The sequence below is a fragment of the Quercus suber genome, unplaced genomic scaffold (assembly GCF_002906115.3).
Source record: "Quercus suber isolate HL8 unplaced genomic scaffold, Cork oak 2.0 scaffold_175, whole genome shotgun sequence".
NCBI classification, from domain to species: domain Eukaryota; kingdom Viridiplantae; phylum Streptophyta; class Magnoliopsida; order Fagales; family Fagaceae; genus Quercus; species Quercus suber.
The window spans coordinates 704828-729065 of NW_027069635.1; the positions used below are offsets into that span (position 1 = coordinate 704828).

The following is a 24238-nucleotide window of genomic DNA, read 5'->3' on the forward strand; positions in this document are numbered from 1 at the left end:
TACCTGATGAGCCTTCATTTTTGTGTTTGATGTGTCAAATGTGCCAAATATTTAACATTTGGCACATTTGAGATACCTGATGAGAGTGCTCTAAATAAAGCATATTTTCATTTTTTTTAAATAATACTATTAAGTATTAAGGTGAAAGCCATGCATTCTCTCTCTCTCTCTCTCTCTCTCTCTCTCTCTCTCTCTCTCTCTCTCTCTCTCTCTCTCTCTCTCTCTCTCTCTCTCTCTCTCTCTCTCTCTCCTGCCTGCCTTTGTTGCAAGTATTATACTTCCAACAAAAGCCACCTTTTCCAATCTAACAAAATTAGGAACAAAAAAAAAAAAGGGGGTAAAGAAAATAAATACAGGTAGAAAATAAAACGATCCATTTATGCTGTCAACCCAGAAGAACTGCATGTCAACCCACCATGGCATAAATTACAACTGCAGATCAATGACCCACTAATTTCCTGTGAGACCATTCTTGGTGTTGTTCGATACTGATAACTGTTCTCGAACACTATCTACAAGTTTAAAAACATCCTGGTCCAACTTTAGGCGACGCCCCCTAAACTCTGCAAAACATCAACATTCACATATCTCTACCTCATGTATGTTATTGTCCCAGAATTGAGTAATATAAGTGAGCGATACATACCTCAGAAGGCCACAAGCAATCATGCGCCTTTCGAGGGATTATATGAATATGAGTCTGAAATTTATATGGCAAAATTAGCAAAGGCTAATATTTTCCTATGTACACGTTTTAAAACAAACAAAAAAAAGCTAGTCTACTAAAATGGTAAAATAGTTGACAGGCAGCAGTGGTCCTGATGCATTTGACATTCAGCTTTAACAAGATCTAGACTTAATTGATGAAGAGAAAAAAAAAAAATGATATTTACATACATGAAATATAACTTGTCCAGCAGATGCACCATTGTTAACTACCAAGTTGAATGAATCTGCATGAAATACTTCCAGGTAAGTTTTTATAATGCTAAAATATTCCAAACTACCCTCTAGACGAAAACTTAACAACTAAATAGCAGTTAAATTCTGCTGGTATATATTCACATTCCACTCAAACAGAGCAATGTATTGGAGAATATTTAAGCACTTTGAATTTAATATGATTTTTTTTTCTTCTCTTTCGTGTGTGTGTGTTGGGTGGCGGGGGTGGTGTTGGGGGAATGAATGATAAGATTTCATTAGTCAAAACAAAGCAACACCTGCAAAGCAGAGAAACATAAAACTCTCAGATAGAAACACAACAGAATATCTGTACCAAGACTCTTGCCAAGCCCCATGTGCTGGACAACCAGCAACCAGAAATCTGGAACACGAAAACAACTCGTGAAGCCAACACAAAGTTAGGAATCTTACACATGCTGCACAGAATCCTGTTTCGGATTTTGTTTTTTAATATTTTTACACCAAGTAACTCTTCCCCTAACGTCCTGACATACTTTCTGAATCAGTTGCCTTTCTGTACTAACACTTCCCCCATGTAATCTAGCATTCCTTTCAACACAAATATGGTAGACATTTTTTCTTGTATTTTGTATTCTTTAGATTTTTATAGTTAAGAAAATCTAAAATTGGTTCTCTAATACCTAATTTTCCATGAAATTTTAAAATCAGGTATCCAAAGACTACTAAATGATCTTGCCTCTTGGGCAGTGTACTTGCTGTTTAGCACAATATCAGTGACCCCCATTGTACCATGATACCAACACTCTCTGTAAGTAACTATTTAGTTGCTTAATCAAAATCACAGTAACTTTGTGAATGTAAACATATTGCCGAACCACATAAATCTTTTTGCAGTGTGGTTGTTCTTTTTTTCTCTATTTTCACATCTCACAGGTTACGAGAATTAGGTTAAATTTTCAACACAACTTCCGTATCCTACAAACAATTAATTGGTAAGGTAGAGAGTCTGAGTCAATTTGACTTGCAAAAGACCATATATGATCTAAATTTAACTTTTGATGTAAGGATGGAAAAGTCATTACTCACCAAATCACAAAGAGAATAAGAAATAAATGAGATACTTCATTTAAATTTAAGATAGAAGGAAGAGCATATCGGTACTGAAGGCAATTGTGCAAGTAGTGGAGAGGTTGTTTTCCCATATCTTTAAGAATGGTGCCAGTGGGGTTGTCTCAGTCTCTCAAAGTAAAATTTCTCATTAGAGGTTCTTGTTCTACTGGGTCATGCCTCATAAATTATAATTATAGTTTTGCATTTTTCTTTCACAATTATCAATCATCAATTGACGAATGAGACCACAATTAACAGATAAAGAGGCTACACAATCCTTAATTGCTAGCTAAAACACTACATATCACCTTGCTGTTAAAAGAATAAGCCCAAATTTCTGCACTATCAAGGTTGGTCAATTTCTAGGAATTGAATCCTTGGTTCTAGGAATTGATGCTTTTGTATTATCTGGTAGTCTAACCCTATTTTGATTTTGTTTATATATTTCAAGGGGTCATGAGTTCATACTTCATAGTATAATCATGATCCTGTTGATAAAATGCCAAACTCCCTTCCAAGGTGAACTTGAAGCACCTAGATTTAGAAAGCCCCTTTTAAATTCTAGAATCACAATGAGAAATTGCATAGATAAGCACTAAAAAGCAACAACCCTACCCACTTCTACCTACAACCTCAGCCAAGCCAAAAAGCGCATCACTTCATTATTGTACAATGTACCAGCCATATAACCTACAAATATTGTCTCAAACTTAAATACAAGCCAAAACTAACTATCAAATTACAAAAGCAACATGATAGATAGCAGCTTACCTGCTGAACCAGAGCCACCGTATGGGTAAGGATGATGCATATGCCCTTCTGGGGCTTCCTTATCAAGTGACCTAGCTCATGTATAAGCAGTACAGCAATGTGGTCATCCCACAACCTGTCCCCAAATAAACAATATTCTGCTCCAACGCTTTCTAGCATAGCTCCAACTGGTACCTTCAGAAAACATATATATAAAACAAAATAAACCACTAAGTGTGTGTGTGTGTGTGTGTGTGTGTGTGTTTTGAAGGGAAACCCAAAAATTGAGAACTCAAGAAATAAGTCAGGAACCGCTATTTTAGCCCATATGATTCAAAAGCTTTTTACCCTTCTCACACTAATTAACCTCAAGTTTCCTTGTAGCCAAACAGAAATAGCCCCAAACCCAGTTCCACTCCATCATCATCAACCCCACAGACACTTAAAAGACAATGTAGTGGTCGTTGTAGTAAGCACCAAAACCCTGTGCTCTGGCAGTAGCCTGATCATTTCTGCCATTCGACATTGCGTAGCCTCTTTATCTGCTATTGGTTTCTAATTGACAAATAAGATGCATCCCATATCTGCCTTCATCCACAGCTGGCCCAATGTAGAGAAACTGAAGGCCCTCAACCATTTTCCACAAACTGGTTCTCACTGAAAACACAGCCACGAGAGGTTCGTGCTTGATGAAGACCACCAACTTGTAATCTTAGATGGATGAGTCATAACCAAATCCATAAGCTAGAATAGGATTATTGAACGGAGCATCCAGTATTCGGGCATACTCATGGGTAGCTGGATTTAGAAGGAAGAAGTTGTCGGATCGACACAAAAGGGCAGATCAGGCCGTATTTTCTCACTCTTAGAACCATCGACGATGTCGCACTCTCACTCTCTGAGCCAACAGTGTCGCATTCAGTTCCTTCACTGCCGACGGATGTCATTTTTGACCTATTGTCGGAATTGCCGGTGAAGTCCGTTATCCGGTTCAAATACGCCTCTAATTCATGGCACTCATCTCAGAAACCGTATTCATAAAATGCCACCAGAAGTGCGCTAGAGTCAAGAGGAGTATCTTTGTCTCCTTCGATTCTTCTCTCTACTTGAGTGACGACAAAAATCCTTTCGGTTCCAAAAACAAGTTACTGACCTAGAATGTTCCACTCTCAAGCAACCGTTTCCGAGATGAGCACCATAACTTGAAGACGCATTTGAACCGGATAACGGATTTCACCTGCAATTCCGACAATATGTCAAAAATGACATCCGTCGGCAGTGAAGGAACTGAATGTGACGTTGTTGGCTCAGAAGGAGAGAGTGCGACATCGTCGATGGTTCTAAGAGTGAGAAAGTGCGGCTTGATCTACTTTTTGTGTCGACCCGACAACTTCTTCCTTCTAAATCCAGCTACCCATGAGTACGCCCGAATACCGGATGCTCCGTTCAGTAATCCTATTCTAGCTTATGGATTCAGTTATGCCTCATCCATCTACGATTACAAGTTGGTGGTATTGATCAAACACGAACTTCTCGTGGCTGTGTTTTCAGTGATAACCGGCTTGTGGAAAATGGTTGAGGGCTTTCAGTTTCGCTACATTGGAACAGCCGTGATGAGGGCAGATATGGGACGCATCTCAAAGGCATTCTCCACTAGGACCCAAGAACATCAGTAAGAGCTTGTTGCAGCTAAATTGTCCTTGAATTCTTGTTTAGAGTTCTGTTCCATTAAAGGTAATCTCCCCCCTCTATCGAGGTTGTTTGTAAGGAAAATGCCTCTGTCTCTGCTAGTTAATTTAATGGAAGGTTCGTTTATCAAAAAAATAAATCAGTAAGCTCGTTTGGATGGGATGAAAATCACTCAGTTTTCATGATCTATCATTCAAACCGAGTGAATCTCACGGGTGAGTATTTGTTTGGTTTAGTTTTGAATCACTATTTTCATGACTCATATACTTATTAAAAAAAAAAAAAAAAAGATGTGGGCGACGGAAAATGAAAACTGGTTTCGATTGTTTTCAAAATTTGAAAACTGAAATTCAGTGGTAATATGGTAATTTCATTCAACTTTGGGGACCCATAGCTTTGTCTTGTCTTGTCATGCCATGCCAGTGCACCCAACGGCTCTTCCTTTCTCAGACTCTTTTTTCTTTCTTTCTATTCTCCTTATCTCTTCATTCTTCATTTTTTCGTCTACACAGAGCCTCCACCGATCACTCTAACTCAGTTTCTTCTAGCTTTCCACCGAACCTCCACTGCTTCCCCACAAACCACCAGTTGCTGCTACCACAAGCCACCACCACAAATCTCTCGGTTCAAGCTCAACCAAGGAAGGGTCGAAAATCCTAAAATCTTCCTTCGCCATCAATTGAACCAGCGAGTCTCTGATCTAAAGATTTATGAGTTTGGATTTGCTATGTTTGTGGGTTTGAGTTTCCGGTGTTGATGAGGGAGTCGCAATTTTGAGTTTTAGATCTGTGTTGATGGGTTTGAATTTTTGGCTGTGATGGAGGTGGGTTTGTATGGATGTTGGTGTGTTTGGCCGTTGGTGGTGGTGTTGTTGATGGTGGCCAATTCTGCTAGGTTTTCTGTTGATGGTGGCTGATTCTACCATCACCACCACAGCTGCCACCGACCCTCCAAAACTATCCACATCTGCCCACCATCGCCACCAATCACCAGCGATGAGCCGAAAGAAAAGATCAAGATCTAGGTTTGATTTGAGTTTGGTGTTTGAAAAATGAAGTTTGATTTGGGTTTGGTGTTTCTAAATAAAAGATTTTTGTTTTGGATTTTGGGGTTTGGGGTTTGTTTCAAAATGAGATTTGATTTGGGTTTGGTGTTTCCAGATTTGGGGCCATGGCTTTTGGGTTTGGTGTTTCTAAAAATGAAGTTTTCTTTTGGGTTTTAGACATTGTCGGTAGGTTTCTTTATTTTGATTGTGAGTTTGAGTTTTCTTTTGGAAAATCAGTACAAAAATGGAAGAAAAGAAAGTAAGAACTGAAGAAATGAAAGAGGCTTGAAATGAAGAAATTATTGAAAGAGAAAGAAGAAAGAGAAGGGGCACGCGGGTAGGCAACTACCCATTCTGACCCAACACAGTAAATGGGTCCTACCATTTTATGCAAAATTCTGAGTTATAGTCTTATAGATACCGATATATGAAGCCAAACAAATTTTATTTATTTATTTTTAGTGAATTTGAATAATGAATTAAAAGTGATAAGTGATGAAAACTGAATGATGAGTCACCATTTTTTTTAACCAAACAAGCCTTAGGGCTATGTTTGGTTTCTCTATTTTCACCACCCAATACTCTATTTTCATAATTCATTTTCCAAATTTTATAGGCCCCACCACAATTCATCTTAATTGGTTTTGTTTCCACCACAATATTTTGTTGTTTTTAAATGATGGAAAATGAGTTATGGCGACATTTTTGTAATTTTCAGCAACCGAATGGGACCCACTTCTTTGTATCGTCCACATCAAGATCAAGTCAGACAACCGTTACTCTCTCCAACGGCTCTTTGGCCTAATACTAAGGCTGGCCTTAACTCCCTATACAACCTCTTATTTCTTTTTCTTCCTCCTTTGCTTTCCTCATCCAAAAATGCCACAAATTCTTCTTCAATATTTGCTTTAAAGCTGGTTGCATCCAAAGATGAACTTCAATCTCTGTCTCAGTCCTAATTTCGGTCTCGTCCAAACATAGATCTGTTTCTCTCTCCAATTTATAATTTTTTTTCATAATTTCTTTCTCTGATTTCTATTTTTTTTCATAATTTCTTGTTGGATTTTCTGTTAGATTTGTGTGCTTAATCTTCAACATTGAAAGTCTTAACCAAACCACCACCGCCTCTTTAACAATATTCACCTTCTTTGAACTGCTACACTTCTACATCTCTCTCTCTCTCTCTCTCTCTCTCTCTCTCTCCTTTGAAAGGTATACATATCTCTATCATATTATGTATATGTGTGTGTAGAGGTTTTTTTATTTGTTTTAATTCTCATTTGTGAGGTTTATTGTTGGCGAAGTACGTACTGGCATTTGATTTGTGTTTTGGTTTCATTTTTGGTTAAAATTTTGGAATAATTTTTTGTCTAATTGGCTTTTAGGATTGAGTATTGAGTACAATGTTTTCTTCCATTGCTATTTAATATAGGTAAAAAAGAAAAAGAAAAAAAAAAAAAGGTAGCACATTGTCCATGTTTTACAATTTCCATCAAAAATTCAAAATGGAAGGAAAAAAAGGCCTCACTTGCATAGCCCTGCACAAACATAAAAGATTGAAAAAAAATAAATAAAAAAAATAAAAAAAACCTAGTATCATTTTTATCCAAAACTAATCTAAATAAATTTGGGACTAAATTTTGTCGTTGTTTTTTTTTTTTTTTTTTGAGGAAGAAATTTTGTTGTTGTTAAGTCAATTTAAGAGCATGATTTGAAATCTAATTTGACCAACTACATTTTTAGCCAAAGACCAAATATATGGCCAAACTTCAATACCCAAAGAGAAAAAGTATACACACGGCCATTAGGTTTTACTCTTCCCCCCTTCCCTCCACAGTCTCTTGAGCCTTAACTAGCCTAGAGTGGCATTCTTTCATGATCTATTGCTTTGTCTAAAGATTCTTTCTATAGAAAATGAGGAGAATTATGATTATAGATTGGTATTGTATGTGCAAGCATGTGGAGAATTAGTGTATCATCTCCTTCTTCATTACCCTATTGTGTATGAGTTGTGGAGAATGTTGTTTAATTTGTTTGGAATCCATTGAGTTATGCCGCAAAAGGCCATTAAAGTGTTTGATTCTTGGCAAGGCAAGTTGATACCAGATTCGTAAGGAGCAACCCAAACTTTACCGATATGATCAATGACGATAGGTTGGATAAATATATTTTATATTTTCTGGTTTATGGGATAATGAAAATACTCAATAATTTAAATGATATATAAGCTCATCACCAAAGTAAACCCAAAAAAAATACAGATAAAACCACCCAAAGGAATTTAGCTAAGGATACAAAACTAGTTTGGCTCACCACTCTATGGGATACAAATTAACACCACCCAAGAGATACAGAAACCAAGACTCGCCACCCAAAGGAATCCACCTAAGAGATAAGAGTTGACTTAGAAGAAATCCATATTCTGAAAACACAAGGTTTTTAATTCTAAAAATACACTTTGAATTTTATTTGATTCAGCCAAAAGGCTTAAATAGAGTTTGGAACAGCCCTTCAAGCATAGGAAAACAAAAATAATAATAAATATATTCATTTAACTTGACCAAAGTCAAATTTGACTTTTAGGAACTTAGAAACATAATAAAATACTAGTCTACCTAGGAGAAATAAAACATAAAGTCTAATTCATCCTAGGAGATACTTGATAAAGACTATTTGACTTTATTAATAATAAAAAGTGTTCAAAATAATGGGCTGTTATTTTGATATTCAAGGAAAGTTTTTGGGCTGGACTGACATTAGATTGGGCTTGCTAGATCTTGGAACACTCCGACTGGAACTTGAGACACTCCGATGTCAGAAGGAATAAGACATAATGGTTGAATGTTTCCTAGGAAACTAACATTAAATACTATTTGACTTCTTAGAGAAAATGACTTTAAATATCTTCTGAATTGTTGGGCAAATAATGGTTTTATTTGCTGGGCTTGAAAATCAACATGGTTGGGCTTAAGAAATTAATTGGATTAGGTTGCAGTCTTATTTGGATACTCCTCATGCCACCATGTTTGTGGTTGCCACTTTACTCTTGTGTCACAGGTTTAGCTGACATCGTAATATAGCTTTGTAGAGGTTTGTGCCACATTGCATAATTTGGTGTATATGGAGGGAATGAAATGCTAAAATATTTGAGAGATGTGAACATTGTATTCTTGAAATTAAGTCTTTCTTCTTCCATCCTTTACTTCAATGGAGTTTATATTTACCAACATTTTCTTGATTTTCTATTTCTGAGATGTTGGACCTTTGTTTTTTGGGTCTTTGATTGTATTGTTCACATAGTACACTTCTGGTATACTTGGGTCTATTTTGCTTTCAATAAAATTTTTGTTACTTATCAAAAAAAAAAAAAAAAAGCCTAACTACAACACTAATGTGTGTTTAGAAACAAATTATAAGCTAGTTTTTACTTTTTAACTTATGTATAACTTTTTAAAATCACACTTTTTTTTCTCACTTTTTCAAAATATAAATATACTTTAGCATGATTTCAACAAAAAACAAAATAAGTTGTTTTCAGACAAACACTTAAGTCTTTCTTTCTTCATTGTCAATTCTAACAAAGGAATTCAGTACTTACTACTATCACCGTCCACACTAAGAAACGCCTCCAAATATTTTCTTGTATACCTCACATAGTCACATTTTCATCATTAACACTATACTTTACTGAACGCCATCCTCAAAGGAGAGAAATACTTATCATCGCAGTGATCATTTCCTTTAAGTTGGTTGGAAAATAAGGGAATTCGACCAATTCATTGTTGTGCACAACTAGACACACTCTTTCCAGTCAGCACACTCTATGTCTACCCTTTTAATCCAATGATATTATTGAAAGAGTTATCTTGATTTACAATTTTTACTATTGCAATAATAATCATTGTTTTTGTTATGGCTAAGTTTACATCATTTATGAATCTTTCAAGGTTGGATATTGAGCTTTACTAATAGTTGAAATTGTTTTGTTTCAGATCCATATTTATCACTAGACGTGTATTATTGAGTTTAATTCATCTTACTGCTGGAAAGTATAAGAAATCTGTCTCATTCTACTGCTACACACTCACTATTTTGCTTTTTTTTTTTTTCCCCTCTGGACTTATATTGTTTTGATCCTTACCCTACCGATGGACATAGATCAAAGATTATTTATCTCACAGATCTTGCTTCTCGAACTTTGGGTCTAGCTTCTTTTGTAAGCAGAAAAGGTGCACGGTAACTTTTGGTCTTCTTTGGGCTAACGTTGAAGTTTGAGGGTGCACAAAAACAAACATAGGTTTAACAAAGCCTACCTCTAATGGTTTAGACATTTTTTTTTTTTTTACACAAGATAGAATTCTACTCTAATCTAATCTAAGTATATATGTATGTGAAGTTCCCTCATAGAGACTTGAACCCCGGCCATTGCCGCCATTGCCCCCCCAACACTCCACAAGCACTTATACTTGTGAAATGACCATACATAAAAAAGGCTTCCACAATACAATACCAAACAAAGCCCACACCAAATTTCATGGATCTCAATTGAACTCAATAGTCTCGTGGTGACATCCTAACCGATCATGATAAAAATTCCTAAGAAGAAAGAACCAAAAAAAAAAAAAAAAAGATTCCTACAGTTGAGCATCCACCATGCCAGAATAGCAACCATACAGAAGTAATAATTAGCAGTTTCTTTTTTTTCTTTTTCTTTTTGAGAAGATAATTAGCAGTGTTTAGTGTATACAATATACTATGATTAATAGGGTGTTTTCAGTGAATCTACCTATGCCTTTATTTTTAATAATCTGATGTGAATAAAAAAAATAAATTGAACTAGGGTCTTATAAAGCATATTTAATTTTTTTTTTTTAATACTATTAAGTATTAAGGTGAAAGCCATGCTCTCTCTCCTGCCAGCCTTTGTTGCAAGTATTAAACTTCCAACACAAGCCACCTTTTCCAATCTAACAAAATTAGAAACAAAAAAAAGGGGTAAAGAAAATAAATACAGGTAGAAAATAAAACGATCCATTTATGCTAGTCAACACAGAAAAACTGCATGTATTTACAAGATGCACACCATCATGGCATAAATTACAACTGCAGATCAATGACCCACTAATTTCCTGTGAGACCATTCTTGGTGTTGTTCGATACTGATAACTGTTCTCGAACACTATCTACAAGTTTAAAAACATCCTGGTCCAACTTTAGGCGACGCCTCCGTAAACTCTGCAAAACATCAACATTCACATATCTCTACCTCATGTATGTTATTGTCCCAAAATTGAGAAATATAAGTGGGCGATACATACCTCAGAAGGCCACAAGCAATCATGCACCTTTCGAGGGATAATATGAATATGAGTCTGAAATTTATATAGCAAAATTAGCAAAGGCTAATATTTTCCTATGTATACATTTTAAAACAAACGAAAAAAAACTAGTCTACTAAAATGGTTGACAGGCAGCAGTGGTCCTGATGCATTTGACATTCAGTTTTAATAAGATCCAGACTTAATATTTTATAGTGGACATATCGGTACTTGAATATAGATGAAGAGGAAAAAAAATGGTATTTACTTACATGAAATATAACTTGTCCAGCAGATGCACCATTGTTAACTACCAAGTTGAATGAATCTGCATGAAATACTTCCAGTTAAGTTGTTATAATGCTAAAATATTCCAAGCTATACTAGAGACGAAAACTTAACAACTAAATAGCAGTTCAATTCTGCTGGTATATATTCACATTCCACTCTAAACAGAGAAATGTATTGGAGTATATTTAAGCACTTTGAATTTGATGTGATTTTTTTTCTGTTCTTTTTTTTTTGTTTTTTGTGTGGGGGGAGGGGGATGAATGATGAGATTTCATTAGTCAAAACAAAGTAACAACACCTGCAAAGCAGAGAAACATAAAACTAACAGATAGAAACACAACAGAATATCTGTACCAAGACTGTTGCCAAGCCCCATATGCCGGACAACCAGCAACCAGAAATTTTGAACACCAAAACAACTTATGAAGCCAACACAAAGTTAGGAATCTTGCACATGCTGCAGAGAATCCAGTTTCGTATTTTGTTTTTAATATTCTTACACCAAGTAACTCTTCCCCTAACGTCCTGACATAATTTCTGAATCAGCTGCCTTTCTGTACTAACACTTCCCCCATGTGATCTAGCATTCCTTTCAAGACAAATATAGTAGACCTTTTTTCTTGTAATTTGTATTCTTTCGATTTTTATAGTTAAGAAAATCTAAAATTGGTTCTCATATACCTAATTTTCCATGAAATTTTAAAAGTGCCACAGCAGGTATCCAAAGACTACCAAATGATCCTGCCTCTTGGGCAGTGTACTTGCTGTTTAGCACAATATCAGTGACCCCATTGTACCATGATACCAACACTCTCTGTGAGTAACTATTTAGTTGCTTAATCAGATTCCTGCTATATATTCTTATCTTCTTTGTTGGATTTTTTAGATACAAGTAGTTTTGTTTAAAGCTTTGTTTCCCATTGTACACTACCTGTGTACCTGGGGAACTGCTTTCTTTGTTGTACCTCTTTTTTTTTTTTCAATGAAGTTTTTATTTACCGATCAAAAAAAAAAAAAAAAAAAAAAAAAAAAGAACATACTGCCAACCTTAACCAAGCTGTAGCTCTCCCAGATTAAATAGGAGAGAGCACCTAATGGCTGTAAATAACACAAACAGATATATATATATATATATATATATATATATGGGTGTGTGTGTATGTGTGTGTGTCATGAAATTAATAAATCACAACATATTGCCCACCGTAACCAAGCTGTTGCTCTCCCAGTTTAAATAGTATATATGTGTGTGTGTGTGTGTGCGTGTGCATGCATGCATGCATGTTCATAGCTTTATATATTACACCAGGTATCAAACTGACTGGTTGAATCCTAAATAACTTCTTATGAGACTCAATGTCAAGTTTACTGCTGGGGTTATTTTTCTCCCTATAGCCCATACATTCCATGTTGATCTAAGTTAGAATCATCTCATTAGTGTAATCCTTATCAAAAAATTTCTACTTTATATCTATAGATGGAATTTTGGGTTTGTGCATTTAATTAATGATACATATTGCCCTCCAAACAACAAAATTCTGGCATGCATAATGGACATCATAGGCATAACTATCTAAGAATTTTTTTTCTTTGATAAATAAAACTATCTAAGAATTTTAAGCATGGATCATTGTACTTTTTGAATTCTGCGTTTGGGTGAGCTTATTTTCATCAGTTTATTTAGTTCGTTGTGTAAAAATACGGTTATACCTTAAAAAGGTCATACTTTAAAAAGCCATACATTCTCTTTTGAGGTGAAAATAAGCTCATCCAAATGAAGCCTTTCCATTTTGTTTCTCTCCATTGCTTTTTTTAGTTTTCTTGTATATTTCCCTCCTAGTACAACTGTGCCCTTTTCTTTTCCTTTTCCTTTTTTTGAAACTTTTTTATAATAAACTTTATTAAACGGCACTAATCCCACCAAAGTGTGGTAAAGGGGGGTGTCTTTAGATATTTTTCAACAACTGCGTTCAAGACTCGAATCTGTGCACTTGTGCCCAAGATTACTGAGTGTTGGTTCTACCTAAACAAGATTCGAACTAGTGATTTCTGCTTCATGAAGCATGGTTCTTCGACACCTAGACCAACCAATTGTAGAGTTTCAAAATTCTGAGAAAAAAGAAGAATACAATTCAAGTATACAAATGACATGGAGTAGATTGGTGGCTTTTTTTCCAACGACCAGTATATGTTTTGTCTTTTTGGACCATCTGCATCGTCACAATATAGCCAACCCAATCCAACAAAACCCAAAGCCACTACTAACTGTTTCTAATGAAAAATCAAATTCCCATGCTGTTTGTATTTTAAGCAATAACATTAAGTAAGGTCAGGGGCGAAGCCAGGAATTTTTGTTTGGGGGGGCCAAGTTGCGACGCTAATATATTTATCAAGACAACTTCCACACCCACACACACATATATTCACACACGCACGCTTTTTTATTATATATACACACATATATATACACACTTTTTTATTTGATAAGTTATACATATACACACACCCAACAAAAAAAAAAAGATCTTAGTATTTTCAATCAAAATTATTTTTGACAGCGATTTTCATAAAATAAATTTCATTTTTTCTATTTTCATAGTCAAAATCTTAAAAAGTTTCATTTTAAACACAAATTATCAAATTTTATGCTAAAGTAAGTAAAAAAATCTTTCAATTGAACAAATGAAATTTTCAAAAACATGAATGATCCAAAACTTGGAGAAATAAGTTAGGCTCCAAACAAATTTAAAGCTACCTTGCTTTAACACATTATATGGCAACTAAAGACACATTTCATGTATAGTTTTAGTGACAAATTTTTTTTAATGAGTCAATGACTTGTTAATCGTCACATAACGGGTTAAAAAATATAGATTTGAACATTTTTTATACCAAATTTTATCTAATATTTAACAAATATAAAAGCACATTTTACAATAAAAAATAGAATTGTGAAAAATAAAGTTATATCTTTATAACTATTAGACCAATTATTTTTTTTTAAGAGCATTATTGGACTAATTCAAATATTTGGGGGGGCCAACTCATATTTTTTAGACTAAATTTTGAAAACATAAAAATAATTGTATATATATATTTTAAAAAATTTTAAAATTTTGGGGGGGCCATGGCCCCCCCACCCTAGGGGGGGGGGGGGGGGGGGGGGGGAGATGAATGATAAGATTTCAATAGTCAAAATAAAGTAACAACACCTGCAAAGCAGAGAAACATAAAACTAACAGATAGAAACACAACAGAGTATCCGTACCAAGACTGTTGCCAAGCCCCATATGCTGGACAACCAACAACCAGAAATTTTGAACACCAAAACAACTCATGAAGCCAACACAAAGTTAGGAATCTTGCACATGCTGCAGAGAATCCTGGTTCGTATTTTTTTTTTAATATTCTTACACCAAGTAACTCTTCCCCTAACGTCCTGACATACTTTCTGAATCAGCTGCCTTTCTGTACTAACACTTCCCCCATGTGATCTAGCATTCCTTTCAAGACAAATATGGTAGACCTTTTTTCTTTTATTTTGTATTCTTTCGATTTTTATAGTTAAGAAAATCTAAAATTGGTTCTCTAATACCTAATTTTCCATGAAATTTTAAAACTGCCACAGCAGTTATCCAAAGACTACTAAATGATCCTGCCTCTTGGGCAGTGTACTTGCTGTTTAGCACAATATCAGTGACCCCATTGTACCATGATACCAACACTCTCTGTGAGTAACTATTTAGTTGCTTAATCAGATTCCTGCTATATAATCTTATCTTCGTTGTTGGATTTTTTAGATACATGTAGTTTTGTTTAAAGCTTTGTTTCCCATTGTACACTACCTGTGTACCTGGGGAACTGCTTTCGTTATTGTACCTCTTTTTTTATTTTCAATGAAGTTTTTATTTACCAATCAAAAAAAAAAAAAAAGCCAAACCTAAATTAGAGGACCACTTTCATCAGGTCTTATTTCAATCAATGCAACTATTAGTCTATTACTGAAGATGGAGACTATTTATTATGGAAGGTGGTACATCATGAAATTAATAAATCAGAACATACGGCCAACCTTAACCAAGCTGTAGCTCTCCCAGATTAAATAGGATAGAGCACCTAATGGCTGTAAATAACACAAACAGATACATATATATATATATATATATATATGGGAGTGTGTGTGTGTGTCATGAAATTAATAAATCACAACATATTGCCCACCGTAACCAAGCTGTTGCTCTCCCAGTTTGTGTGCGCGTGTGCATGTGTGCATGCTCATAGCTTTATATATTACACCAGGTATCAAACTGACTGGTTGAATCCTAAATAACTTCTTATGAGACTCAATGTCAAATTTACTGCTGGGGTTATTTTTCTCCCTATAGCCCATACATTCCATGTTGATCTAAGTTAGAATCATCTCATTAGTGTAATCCATATCAAAAAAAATTTCTACTTTATATCTATAGATGGAATTTTGGGTTTGTGCATTTAATTAATGATACATATTGCCATCCAAACAACAAAATTCTGGCATGCATAATGGACATCATAGGCATAACTATCTAAGAATTTTTTTTCTTTGATAAATAAAACTATCTAAGAATTTTAAGCATGGATCATTGTACTTTTTGAATTCTGCGTTTGGGTGAGCTTATTTTCATCAGTTTATTTAGTTCATTGTGTAAAAATACGGTTAGACCTTAAAAAGGTCATACTTTAAAAAGCCATACATTCTCTTTTGAGGTGAAAATAAGCTCATCCAAATGAAGCCTTTCCATTTTGTTTCTCTCCATTGCTTTTTTTAGTTTTCTTGTATATTTCCCTCCTAGTACAACTGTGCCCTTTTCTTTTCCTTTTCCTTTTTTTTGAAACTTTTTTATAATAAACTTTATTAAATGGCACTAATCCCACCAAAGTGTGGTAAAGGGGGGTGTCTTTAGATATTTTTCAACGACTGCGTTCAAGACTTGAATCTGTGCACTTGTGCCCAAGATTACTGAGTGTTGGTTCTACCTAAACAAGATTCGAACTAGTGATTTCTGCTTCATGAAGCATGGTTCTTCGACACCTAGACCAACCAATTGTAGAGTTTCAAAATTCTGAGAAAAAAGAAGAGTACAATTCAAGTATACAAATGACATGGAGTAGATTGGTGGCTTTTTTTCCAACGACCAGTATATGTTGTCTTTTTGGACCATCTGCATCGTCACAATATAGCCAACCCAATCCAACAAAACCCAAAGCCACTACAAACTGTTTCTAATGAAAAATCAAATTCCCATGCTGTTTGTATTTTAAGCAATAACATTAAGTAAGGTAATCATGTAGGTGGCCATTTTAATTTTTATACTCTTTCAGTTAAAAAAAAAAAGAAAAAAAAGAACAGTCATAATTGTGATTGCAGTGAGCCATAAGTACATACCACTATCAGTAGCTTTCATTATTGCACTGCTGATAAAGGGCACTTTCGAACACATTGCAGCTATCACCTGCACAATAAGTTGACTAGGAGACATGAAAAGTATTTATATTTGGATGCCTAGAGAGAGAGTGAAAGAGAGAGGCATTCTATAAATCCTTTTACTGCTCTGCACTCCTTGCACAGATACTAATAACAAAGAACTTTAGCTTAATAGATGTACAAGAAATGAGAGAGTTGACATATCATGAGATGAAGCTCTAAAAATCAAAAATTGTTAGCCTCCTTGAATAACTTTAGAACATCCAACAAGATCTATATAGGTAAGAAAAAATGCATGTGCATATGTAAAAAATCTCCCACAGGTATCATTGAATTCAAGGAACGAAGCAGAGGCAGAACTACATATATGCTTAGGGGTAAACTTACTAAAATTTCAAGATTTACACTTTATATTTCAGTTTAATTTTACATTAAATATAGAGGTGTGTACCCCAAATATTCTTATTTCCTATATGATATTATGAACCTTCTAAGTTGACTAATTTTTCATAATTATTAGTACTTCGGCCCTCCCTATCTTGAATTTCTTGTTTGGCCCAAGAAAATAAGTTATATTGACGATCAAGAAATGCCTACCAAAGAAAGAGAGAGAGAGAGAGGGTGGGGGGACTATAGTTAAAATGCATGTTGTCACTCCAAGTGCTCCTAAACAACAACAAAAGTAAAAAATAGGGCTCACAAAAATTATAATTTTAACTTCACTTCTTTGGGGTTTAACCGTTGATCTTCTTACACATGCACTTGCGCATAATAGATTTTGACACACAAGTTAAAGAAATTCACTAACTACATTATCTAATACAAAGATGTTTGAAAGGAAAGCAACACTACTGTTATGAATGTCTACACTAGAAAATTTGTGAAGGCTTTCTATACATGATGCAAACTGATCATATCTCTATAAACATAATACAAAATGATTGGATCTACATAGATGTCATGTGATACAAACTGACTATACTCATTTAAATTTACTTACAGATGGTGGAGTGGCTTCCAATGAACAAAAATGAGATTTTGGGATGATAAGAGAATGCCTGGGGAACAAAGAAAAGACAAAATACAATAAATAGAAGACATAATAATGTCAAAAGAAAATCACAAACAGTGCATCTCTTGGTTTTTTTATTTTATAATTTTTGGATCCATTCAGAGCCAATTTTAGCAACTCATTCCTTTTTCACCTGTAATTTGCAGGTGCACCCAATTAGTGTCGAAGGGGCCAAGATAGGATAAACGGATGCAATACAGCTTCACTCAGCAAGTGAAAATAATCAGGTGTTTGGGTTTCAGAATTCCAATGGGATGAAAGAATTGCAAGAGGCATCAAGGCACAAAAAATTGCATGAAAGCATTCAGGTGGCACATAATGCTTGGCATAACAGCATTCTGAATTCTTATCTCTGAATCACATTGTAGGTTTCACACACAAAATTTGTTTTTGATAGGTAAGTAGGTTCACACACAAAAGAATAGGTTAAGTCTCTCAAGCACCTTGATTCATCACTAGAAGCAAAATTTGGTAGATCCAAGTTTCAATTATAACTGTGCAATGACTAACATTTCCAGTGCCCAAAAAAAAAAAAAAAAGGAACAACAAAGAATTAAAAAAAAGCATAAACTTTGTTGACCCTCTAATACTGGTGCATTCAACATCCCAATCTCTTAGAATGGTGAGTGGTCACTATATTTTTCAATTTTGACAAGAAGGTAACTATAGTAATAACTGATAGCAATTTTATTCACAATACTTTGCATCGTTTTCTCCCAATGTAAGCTTTACCCAAACATTAAGCTACTAATCCAAAATCTTACTCAACCTTCAAGTTTGAAGTGTCCACCATTAGTCCATTTTGACAACGCTAAAGCAAACTTCTGTTGTCATCTCTATCAAGCCTTCCATAACACTATAGCTTATATTATCACACCATATTTGTCTAATTCAGGGTTGCCAGCATACCAATATCTTACAAGTCACTACATTCTAGTAAAATTCAGAAATATTTATTCAATAAACGTTTAGAGCACTGGAAACGAGTTTTAGCCTTGCTAGCATATCAAGTGGGTCTTCATGTATTTAACTAGGTGAAAAATTCAGTTTTCGCCAATCTAAGTTTTGAAGCTTTTGATACCTGGTTAGTTCCAAAACTCTCTCTAATAGTTCCATGATAGTAATACAACAATGTAATTTGGATTCTTTTTCTTTTTGGTGAATTGGCAGTTAACACACACACACACACCCAATGGGCTTTGAACCCACAACCTCACCATTCACCCATTTTTATGGGAGAAGGTACTACCATTTGAGTTAGAGCTCATTGGCATTATGATGTGCTTTGAATTACTCATGTTATATTTACTTTTGATACTTGAGATTTTTTCACCAGTAGCGGCCCAACAGGCCTATGAGCTATATGCTGAAGGCATTCTCTCCCATCATTCTAACCTCAATCCTAGTTTTCTACCAATCCAGTTGGCACCTTCTCAATAGTGAGGTCCCCCCCCCCCCCCACCCCCCCCCCCCCCACCAAAAGGAAAAGAAAAAAAGAAAAGAAAAAAAATCAAGTTTCATTTAAAAATGGGTCCTTAGAGTTCGTTTCAAAACTTATATGTTGTTTGGATTAGCACTAAGAGGTTTTCCGTTAATGCCTTTAGAAAAACCTCATCTTAAACAGTTACCAAGTATTTGACTATTTGCTTGATTGAAGTTGGTGCTGAATTTCCAGTTTCATTGGATTTGCTAAGATCCCTGATGCTCACTCAACATAAACATGCTAACTCATCCTAACCCTCTAGCACAACCATTTTCTGTTGATTCAAGGTTTGCAAATTGATTCACACGTTTACCTTATGTCAATAGATGTATCCAGCATGACTAACACAAGAAGCATCACAAGTAGATGCAAATATATCCCAATCTTTCCCCTCACCCCAAGCCCAGAAAAGAAGGGTTAATTCTGGTAGGCTTTAGAATTTGTAACCTATTTATAATTAGATACTACGATTCTGTTTTCACGGGTGGTGTCAAAATGATCTGTTTATGAGTACAAAGAATTGAACAGCTATTAGCACGGATTAAAGGAAGCAGGATCTCTTCATTGGCAATATTTCCCTCAGAAAACTCAGAAGAATAACAGGGTAACCAGGGCAGAGATGCAGAAAGCTGTGAAAGGAGATGTTGAATTGTAGGCAAGCTTTATATCTAGTGACAAGCTCTTTCTCAAGGAGTACGCATGAAAGAATGAATGTAAAAGCTGTGAAGTACAAAGAAAGGAAGTTAACAAGGAATGACTTCAGGTAACAATTTCTAGCTGTCATTATGAGGTAGGTTAAAGAAGATAATTTGAGAGAATGTATATGGGTTTTGTATGGTGGCAAATTAGTCATCTATAAGTATTTAGTGATTAATTTGTAAGAAGAACAGGATGTAAATAATCAGAAATTTTGTACAATCTCATAAAAATTTCCTAGATCTAGCGCTGCTCATAGGTCAGTTGGGCTTCGGTTGATGGTCAACCCATCACTTGATCCAAGTACAATCACTTTGGAAATTTAACACCTGATATAGATCGATATGCATTGGTTTATCGGCTGCCGATCTTTTTCGGATAGCCAGTCAAGCTGGTTGGATTCAATGGGTGGTGAGTCAGTTAACGAATAGTGGCTGGATGTCATTAAAGCAAGCAACAATGGCAGCAAAAGGGCAACAGCCAGCAAGCAGACCCAAAATCTCATTCCAACCACAAACCAATAAATTCTTTGGAATTTATCATTGAATGACTACGAAACAAATTTAACAGCAACAAAGTTAGAACTAGACTTGCCAAGAACAAGAATCCATAAAATAACAAAAGAAGATCGTATCTAGTGCTTAAAGCTCTCACTTTCTACTGGGTCTAAGAGAGGTGATTGGTAAGTAGCTTTACCCTAAATTTTTTTTTTTTTTTTGAGAGGTTGATTCCTAACTCGAACCCACAACTTGTCACTTTTGGGGAAGGCACTTGCCATTGCACCAAAAATCCATAAAATAAAAATGACCAGAATTTAAATTCACACAAAACCTCCTAACTAAGACTACTATAAAGAATGAAAACCTTTTTGAAGTAGAGAAAGTGAAACTCTTAGTCTGTCCTCTTTGAGTTTCTGGAGCTTGCATAACTGCATGGATTAGAGTGGATGATGTGTTTGTGTGTGTGTGTGTGTGTGAGAGAGAGAGAGAGAGAGAGAGAGAGAAAGAGAGAGAGAGAGATTATGGAAGAGCAAAAAAAATAAGGGCAGGGGGAGGAGGAGATAAGATAAGGACTTGTGTAAAAAGAGTGGAGGGGTCTAATCCTTATAACAAATGGCACCTTGATACCTCTGCACCCATAGAATTGCTCGAGTTTGGTAAACTTCAGGTCAGAATGAAAACCCGACAGTAACTGATATCATTGTCAACTGAAACAACTAAAATTTTGGAATCACCTGGATCAGCTTGGGTCAAGTCAGAGGAGGCACTTTTGCAGGTTAACCAACTTCAAGCAATTTTCTTAGAACTTCTGTTAGCAGTTCTACAGTTTTGTCAATTCTCTAATAAACCCCATAATGTCAATATCAGAATAAGATCTAAACATCATTCTTCTGCTTTACTGATCAGATCAATTATTCAGCTCTTTGAATTGCTAGTTCTGTGCTAATTGTGTTCACATTCAGAACCAAATTGTAATTCATGCTTAAGATGTGGCATATATTGGCTAGAAGCAAAAAAAGCCTTATAACTAATCCAATTCATTTTATGGCATTGGGCCAAGTAATAATAATACAGATTGAACTGCAATTATCACGGCTTTAATAAAAGAAGCTTCAGCATGGAAAACCTTCCCTAACTTATCTGCAGAGACAGAAGTTACTTGAAACCCCAAGGCTATAAAAGACATAAGGGTCGGCATAGTATGTGCATTGAGTAACACTAGACATTTCTTTAAGCTCTCAAGTAACATAACCTATAGAAAAAATTTAATAGGTAAAAGCTACATTACTTTTAAGGGTTAATATTTTAATAGTACCCATTAAGACGTGAACTTTAAACCACAGTAACTCGCAATCATAAAGCAAAATGAAGCCATACCAAGCAAGAAGATATAAATTGCATCTTGGATGTATGATACCTTACCCATGACTCAGTGGATTTCTGTCCAAAATACACAGGCACATATCATCTTCATAGAGCTGCAAAATCAAATTCAATTGTAGAATAAGTAAAAGGAAGAACCAAAGTGATCAGAAAATGCATTTTCACAGCATAACAAGAAATGAAGGCAGCAGCTTTACATTATGCATAGGATTAGGTCTTGACTTGAAATGCTTTCTGAAGAACTCATATGGGAATTTTATATTTTTGCAACCACAAATGTCTGAAGCATAAAAAAATCAAGAAATTTGGTTCTATATGATTATCTTCTCAAGCAAAAAAAAAAAAAAAAAACAGATATTCCAAGGGGAAAAAATAGATATTGTACTTTGCCCCACAATCAAGACATTTGGATATTCCATAGAAATTGAGAGTACAAATTATAAATTTTTTTTAGAGATAATTACAATATGCTACTAACCCTGCCGCTCGAACCCTTTTTCCCGGTCCCCTAAGCACTTTGTGCATAGAGAAATGACAATTCAACTACGTGGCTTTTGGCAAGAGTACAAATTATAATTGGTTATGAAATCAGCACACTTTATCAATCGGTCCAAATATTTATCATTGAGATTCATTAATATGCATGCATCTTATATATATCTCTCACATGCATGAGCAGTTTTAGTCCTTAAAATATAAAGTAACCAGGTTTAGTCTGCAGTAAAAAAAACTTAATAGTGACTGTAACAAACTTAAAAGCTATTGCTTTTAGTCCCTGTAAACTAATGACATGTCAGTTTTAGTTTAACCGCATCATTTTTTTAAATGACTGGGCCCGTCTTTGAGTGTAAACCACATATACACGCCCCCACCCACCAACCAAAATGTCTGGGTCTACGGGTCATCCCAAGCCTCCGGCCACGACGGGTCTTGAGACGGGTTTTAAAGACCCGTCGTGATTTAAATCGCACATAAGCTTGATTTTAGAGACCCAAGTGTACTTAAGAGACTCAAAAAAAAAAAATAAATTGACAAATCAAAAATTGAGAACACGAAATTCTACTTCTTCCTGTGCATGCAATAAAATAAAATGAAATAATTTAAAATTGGAAATCCAAATTGTGAAAAACCTTAAAATTCACATTTCAATTTTTCTTTTAACAAAAATCAAAAAAAGGAAATATTAAAATTGAGGTGAACTATTACCTTAACAGACGGAGATTCGTTGACAATAATCTTGCAGAAAACGCAGTCGTTTTGGTGGAGATTCTTTTTGTTGTTCTCAGTCTCAGAGTCCGAATTGGAAACCCGTGAGGAAATGAGGTGGGTCGGAGCGTGACCCGAATCCGACGCCCCGAGTGGACGGAGATGGGAACAGAGAATGGAGAGCCTCCTCTTTGCCTTTGCCTCCTCCATGTCATAAAACGAACCGTTTCGCGCAAACAGCAATAGCGATGGCCATATTGGTTTTAGAGAGAGAGAGAGAAAGTGATGGAGACAATGGCCGTCGGTTTTGGTCCTGGTTTTATCCAGAGAAACGAATGAATAAATGTGTGACTTGTATGAAATTTTGTTGCATATATATATATATATATATAGTAAAAAGAGAAATTAATATTGCTATATATTTTGAAAATTAAGTTTTTATCACGCATGTTAAGTTTTATAAGTAGTTGCAAATATGTATATAATAGTACGTAATCTCGTGCTACCGCACGGGACTAATTAATTATAATGATGTTATTGGTCAATTTTTTTGTTTTTGTTTATTTTTGTTTTTTTGGGTTTATCACATAGATGATAGAATTAAATCAAACAATGAAAATATATATTGCATTTTTTATTTAAGTAATACTATTGTTTTTTTTTTTTTTGGGTTTATCATATATAGGATAGCATTAGATTAAACAATGAATAAAAAAAATATTGCATTTTATTATTTAAGGGATGTTACAGTGAAGAAAAAAAAAGAATATTACATTTTATTATTTAAAATATATAAAGGGACATTAAAAAATAAAAACTGATCATTGAACTTGGAATCTTCTAAGAGACTCTAATGTATGAAAGTGTGAAGCAAGGAAGAGTGGGATTGAACATTATGTTTGAACTCGGGCTTGCTCTGAGAAATCCGTAAGGAGAAGGAGAGGGTAGTGTGTGGATCTAATTGGTAAAGGATAAGAGAGGAGGAGACATGGGATGACGATATGGAATTAGGAGGAGATGATGTTTTGTTTTTATAGTCTTTCTTGTTGGACTACTTGGTTCTGGTTATGGGATTAAAAGAACTTCATACTCTATTGAGATCACCCATAAAAGTGTGCAAGTGAGATGTTCTTACTTAGGCCAATAAGTATTATTATTGTGGTTTTCTTAGCTTCCGTGTTAAATGTTAATACATCATTTATTTGGGCACAAAAATTAGAAAATTTAGTTAAAATGCATGACACAAAATTGAAGTCCAATTTATAATCTCCATAAAAGTGTGCAGGTAAAATGTTCTTGCTTAGGCT

General features: G+C 35.0%; 1 protein-coding gene and 1 long non-coding RNA gene across 4 annotated transcripts; both read right to left on the reverse strand.

Annotated features, from left to right (window-relative positions):
- Positions 1-417: 417 nt before the first annotated feature.
- Positions 418-23304, reverse strand: LOC112009225 (adenylylsulfatase HINT3). 3 transcript variants are annotated; one of them, XM_065778191.1, is made up of 8 exons: positions 22932-23302; positions 21765-21820; positions 17592-17649; positions 16553-16619; positions 11109-11164; positions 10837-10890; positions 10602-10753; positions 10363-10485 (listed from the first exon to the last, which is right to left on the reverse strand). In XM_065778191.1, exons 1-7 carry the CDS (start codon positions 23139-23141, stop codon positions 10640-10642), a joined length of 615 nt encoding a protein of 204 aa, XP_065634263.1. In that variant the 5' UTR covers positions 23142-23302; the 3' UTR covers positions 10363-10485; positions 10602-10639. The 3 variants fall into 3 exon arrangements, with proteins under 3 accessions (XP_065634264.1, XP_065634263.1, XP_065634262.1); XM_065778190.1 differs by lacking the exon at positions 10363-10485 and having other exon boundaries at positions 10528-10753; XM_065778192.1 differs by lacking the exons at positions 10363-10485; positions 10602-10753; positions 10837-10890; positions 11109-11164 and adding exons at positions 418-700; positions 898-953 and having other exon boundaries at positions 22932-23304.
- Positions 2150-3213, reverse strand: LOC136069531 (uncharacterized). The gene is made up of 3 exons (XR_010630757.1): positions 3133-3213; positions 2806-2979; positions 2150-2724 (listed from the first exon to the last, which is right to left on the reverse strand). It is a non-coding gene; the product is annotated as an uncharacterized LOC136069531 (long non-coding RNA).
- Positions 23305-24238: the final 934 nt, after the last annotated feature.

Excerpts from the sequence above, each read along its gene's own strand:
- LOC112009225 (XM_065778191.1), bottom strand. The coding sequence starts at position 23,141 with ATGGAGGAGGCAAAGGCAAAGAGGAGGCTCTCCATTCTCTGTTCCCAT. Across the intron at positions 16,620-17,591 it reads TGGAAGCCACTCCACCATCT|GTGATAGCTGCAATGTGTTC; the intron begins GTAAGTAAATTT and ends CTTATTGTGCAG. Across the intron at positions 11,165-16,552 it reads AATGAAAGCTACTGATAGTG|ATTCATTCAACTTGGTAGTT; the intron begins GTATGTACTTAT and ends TATTTCATGCAG.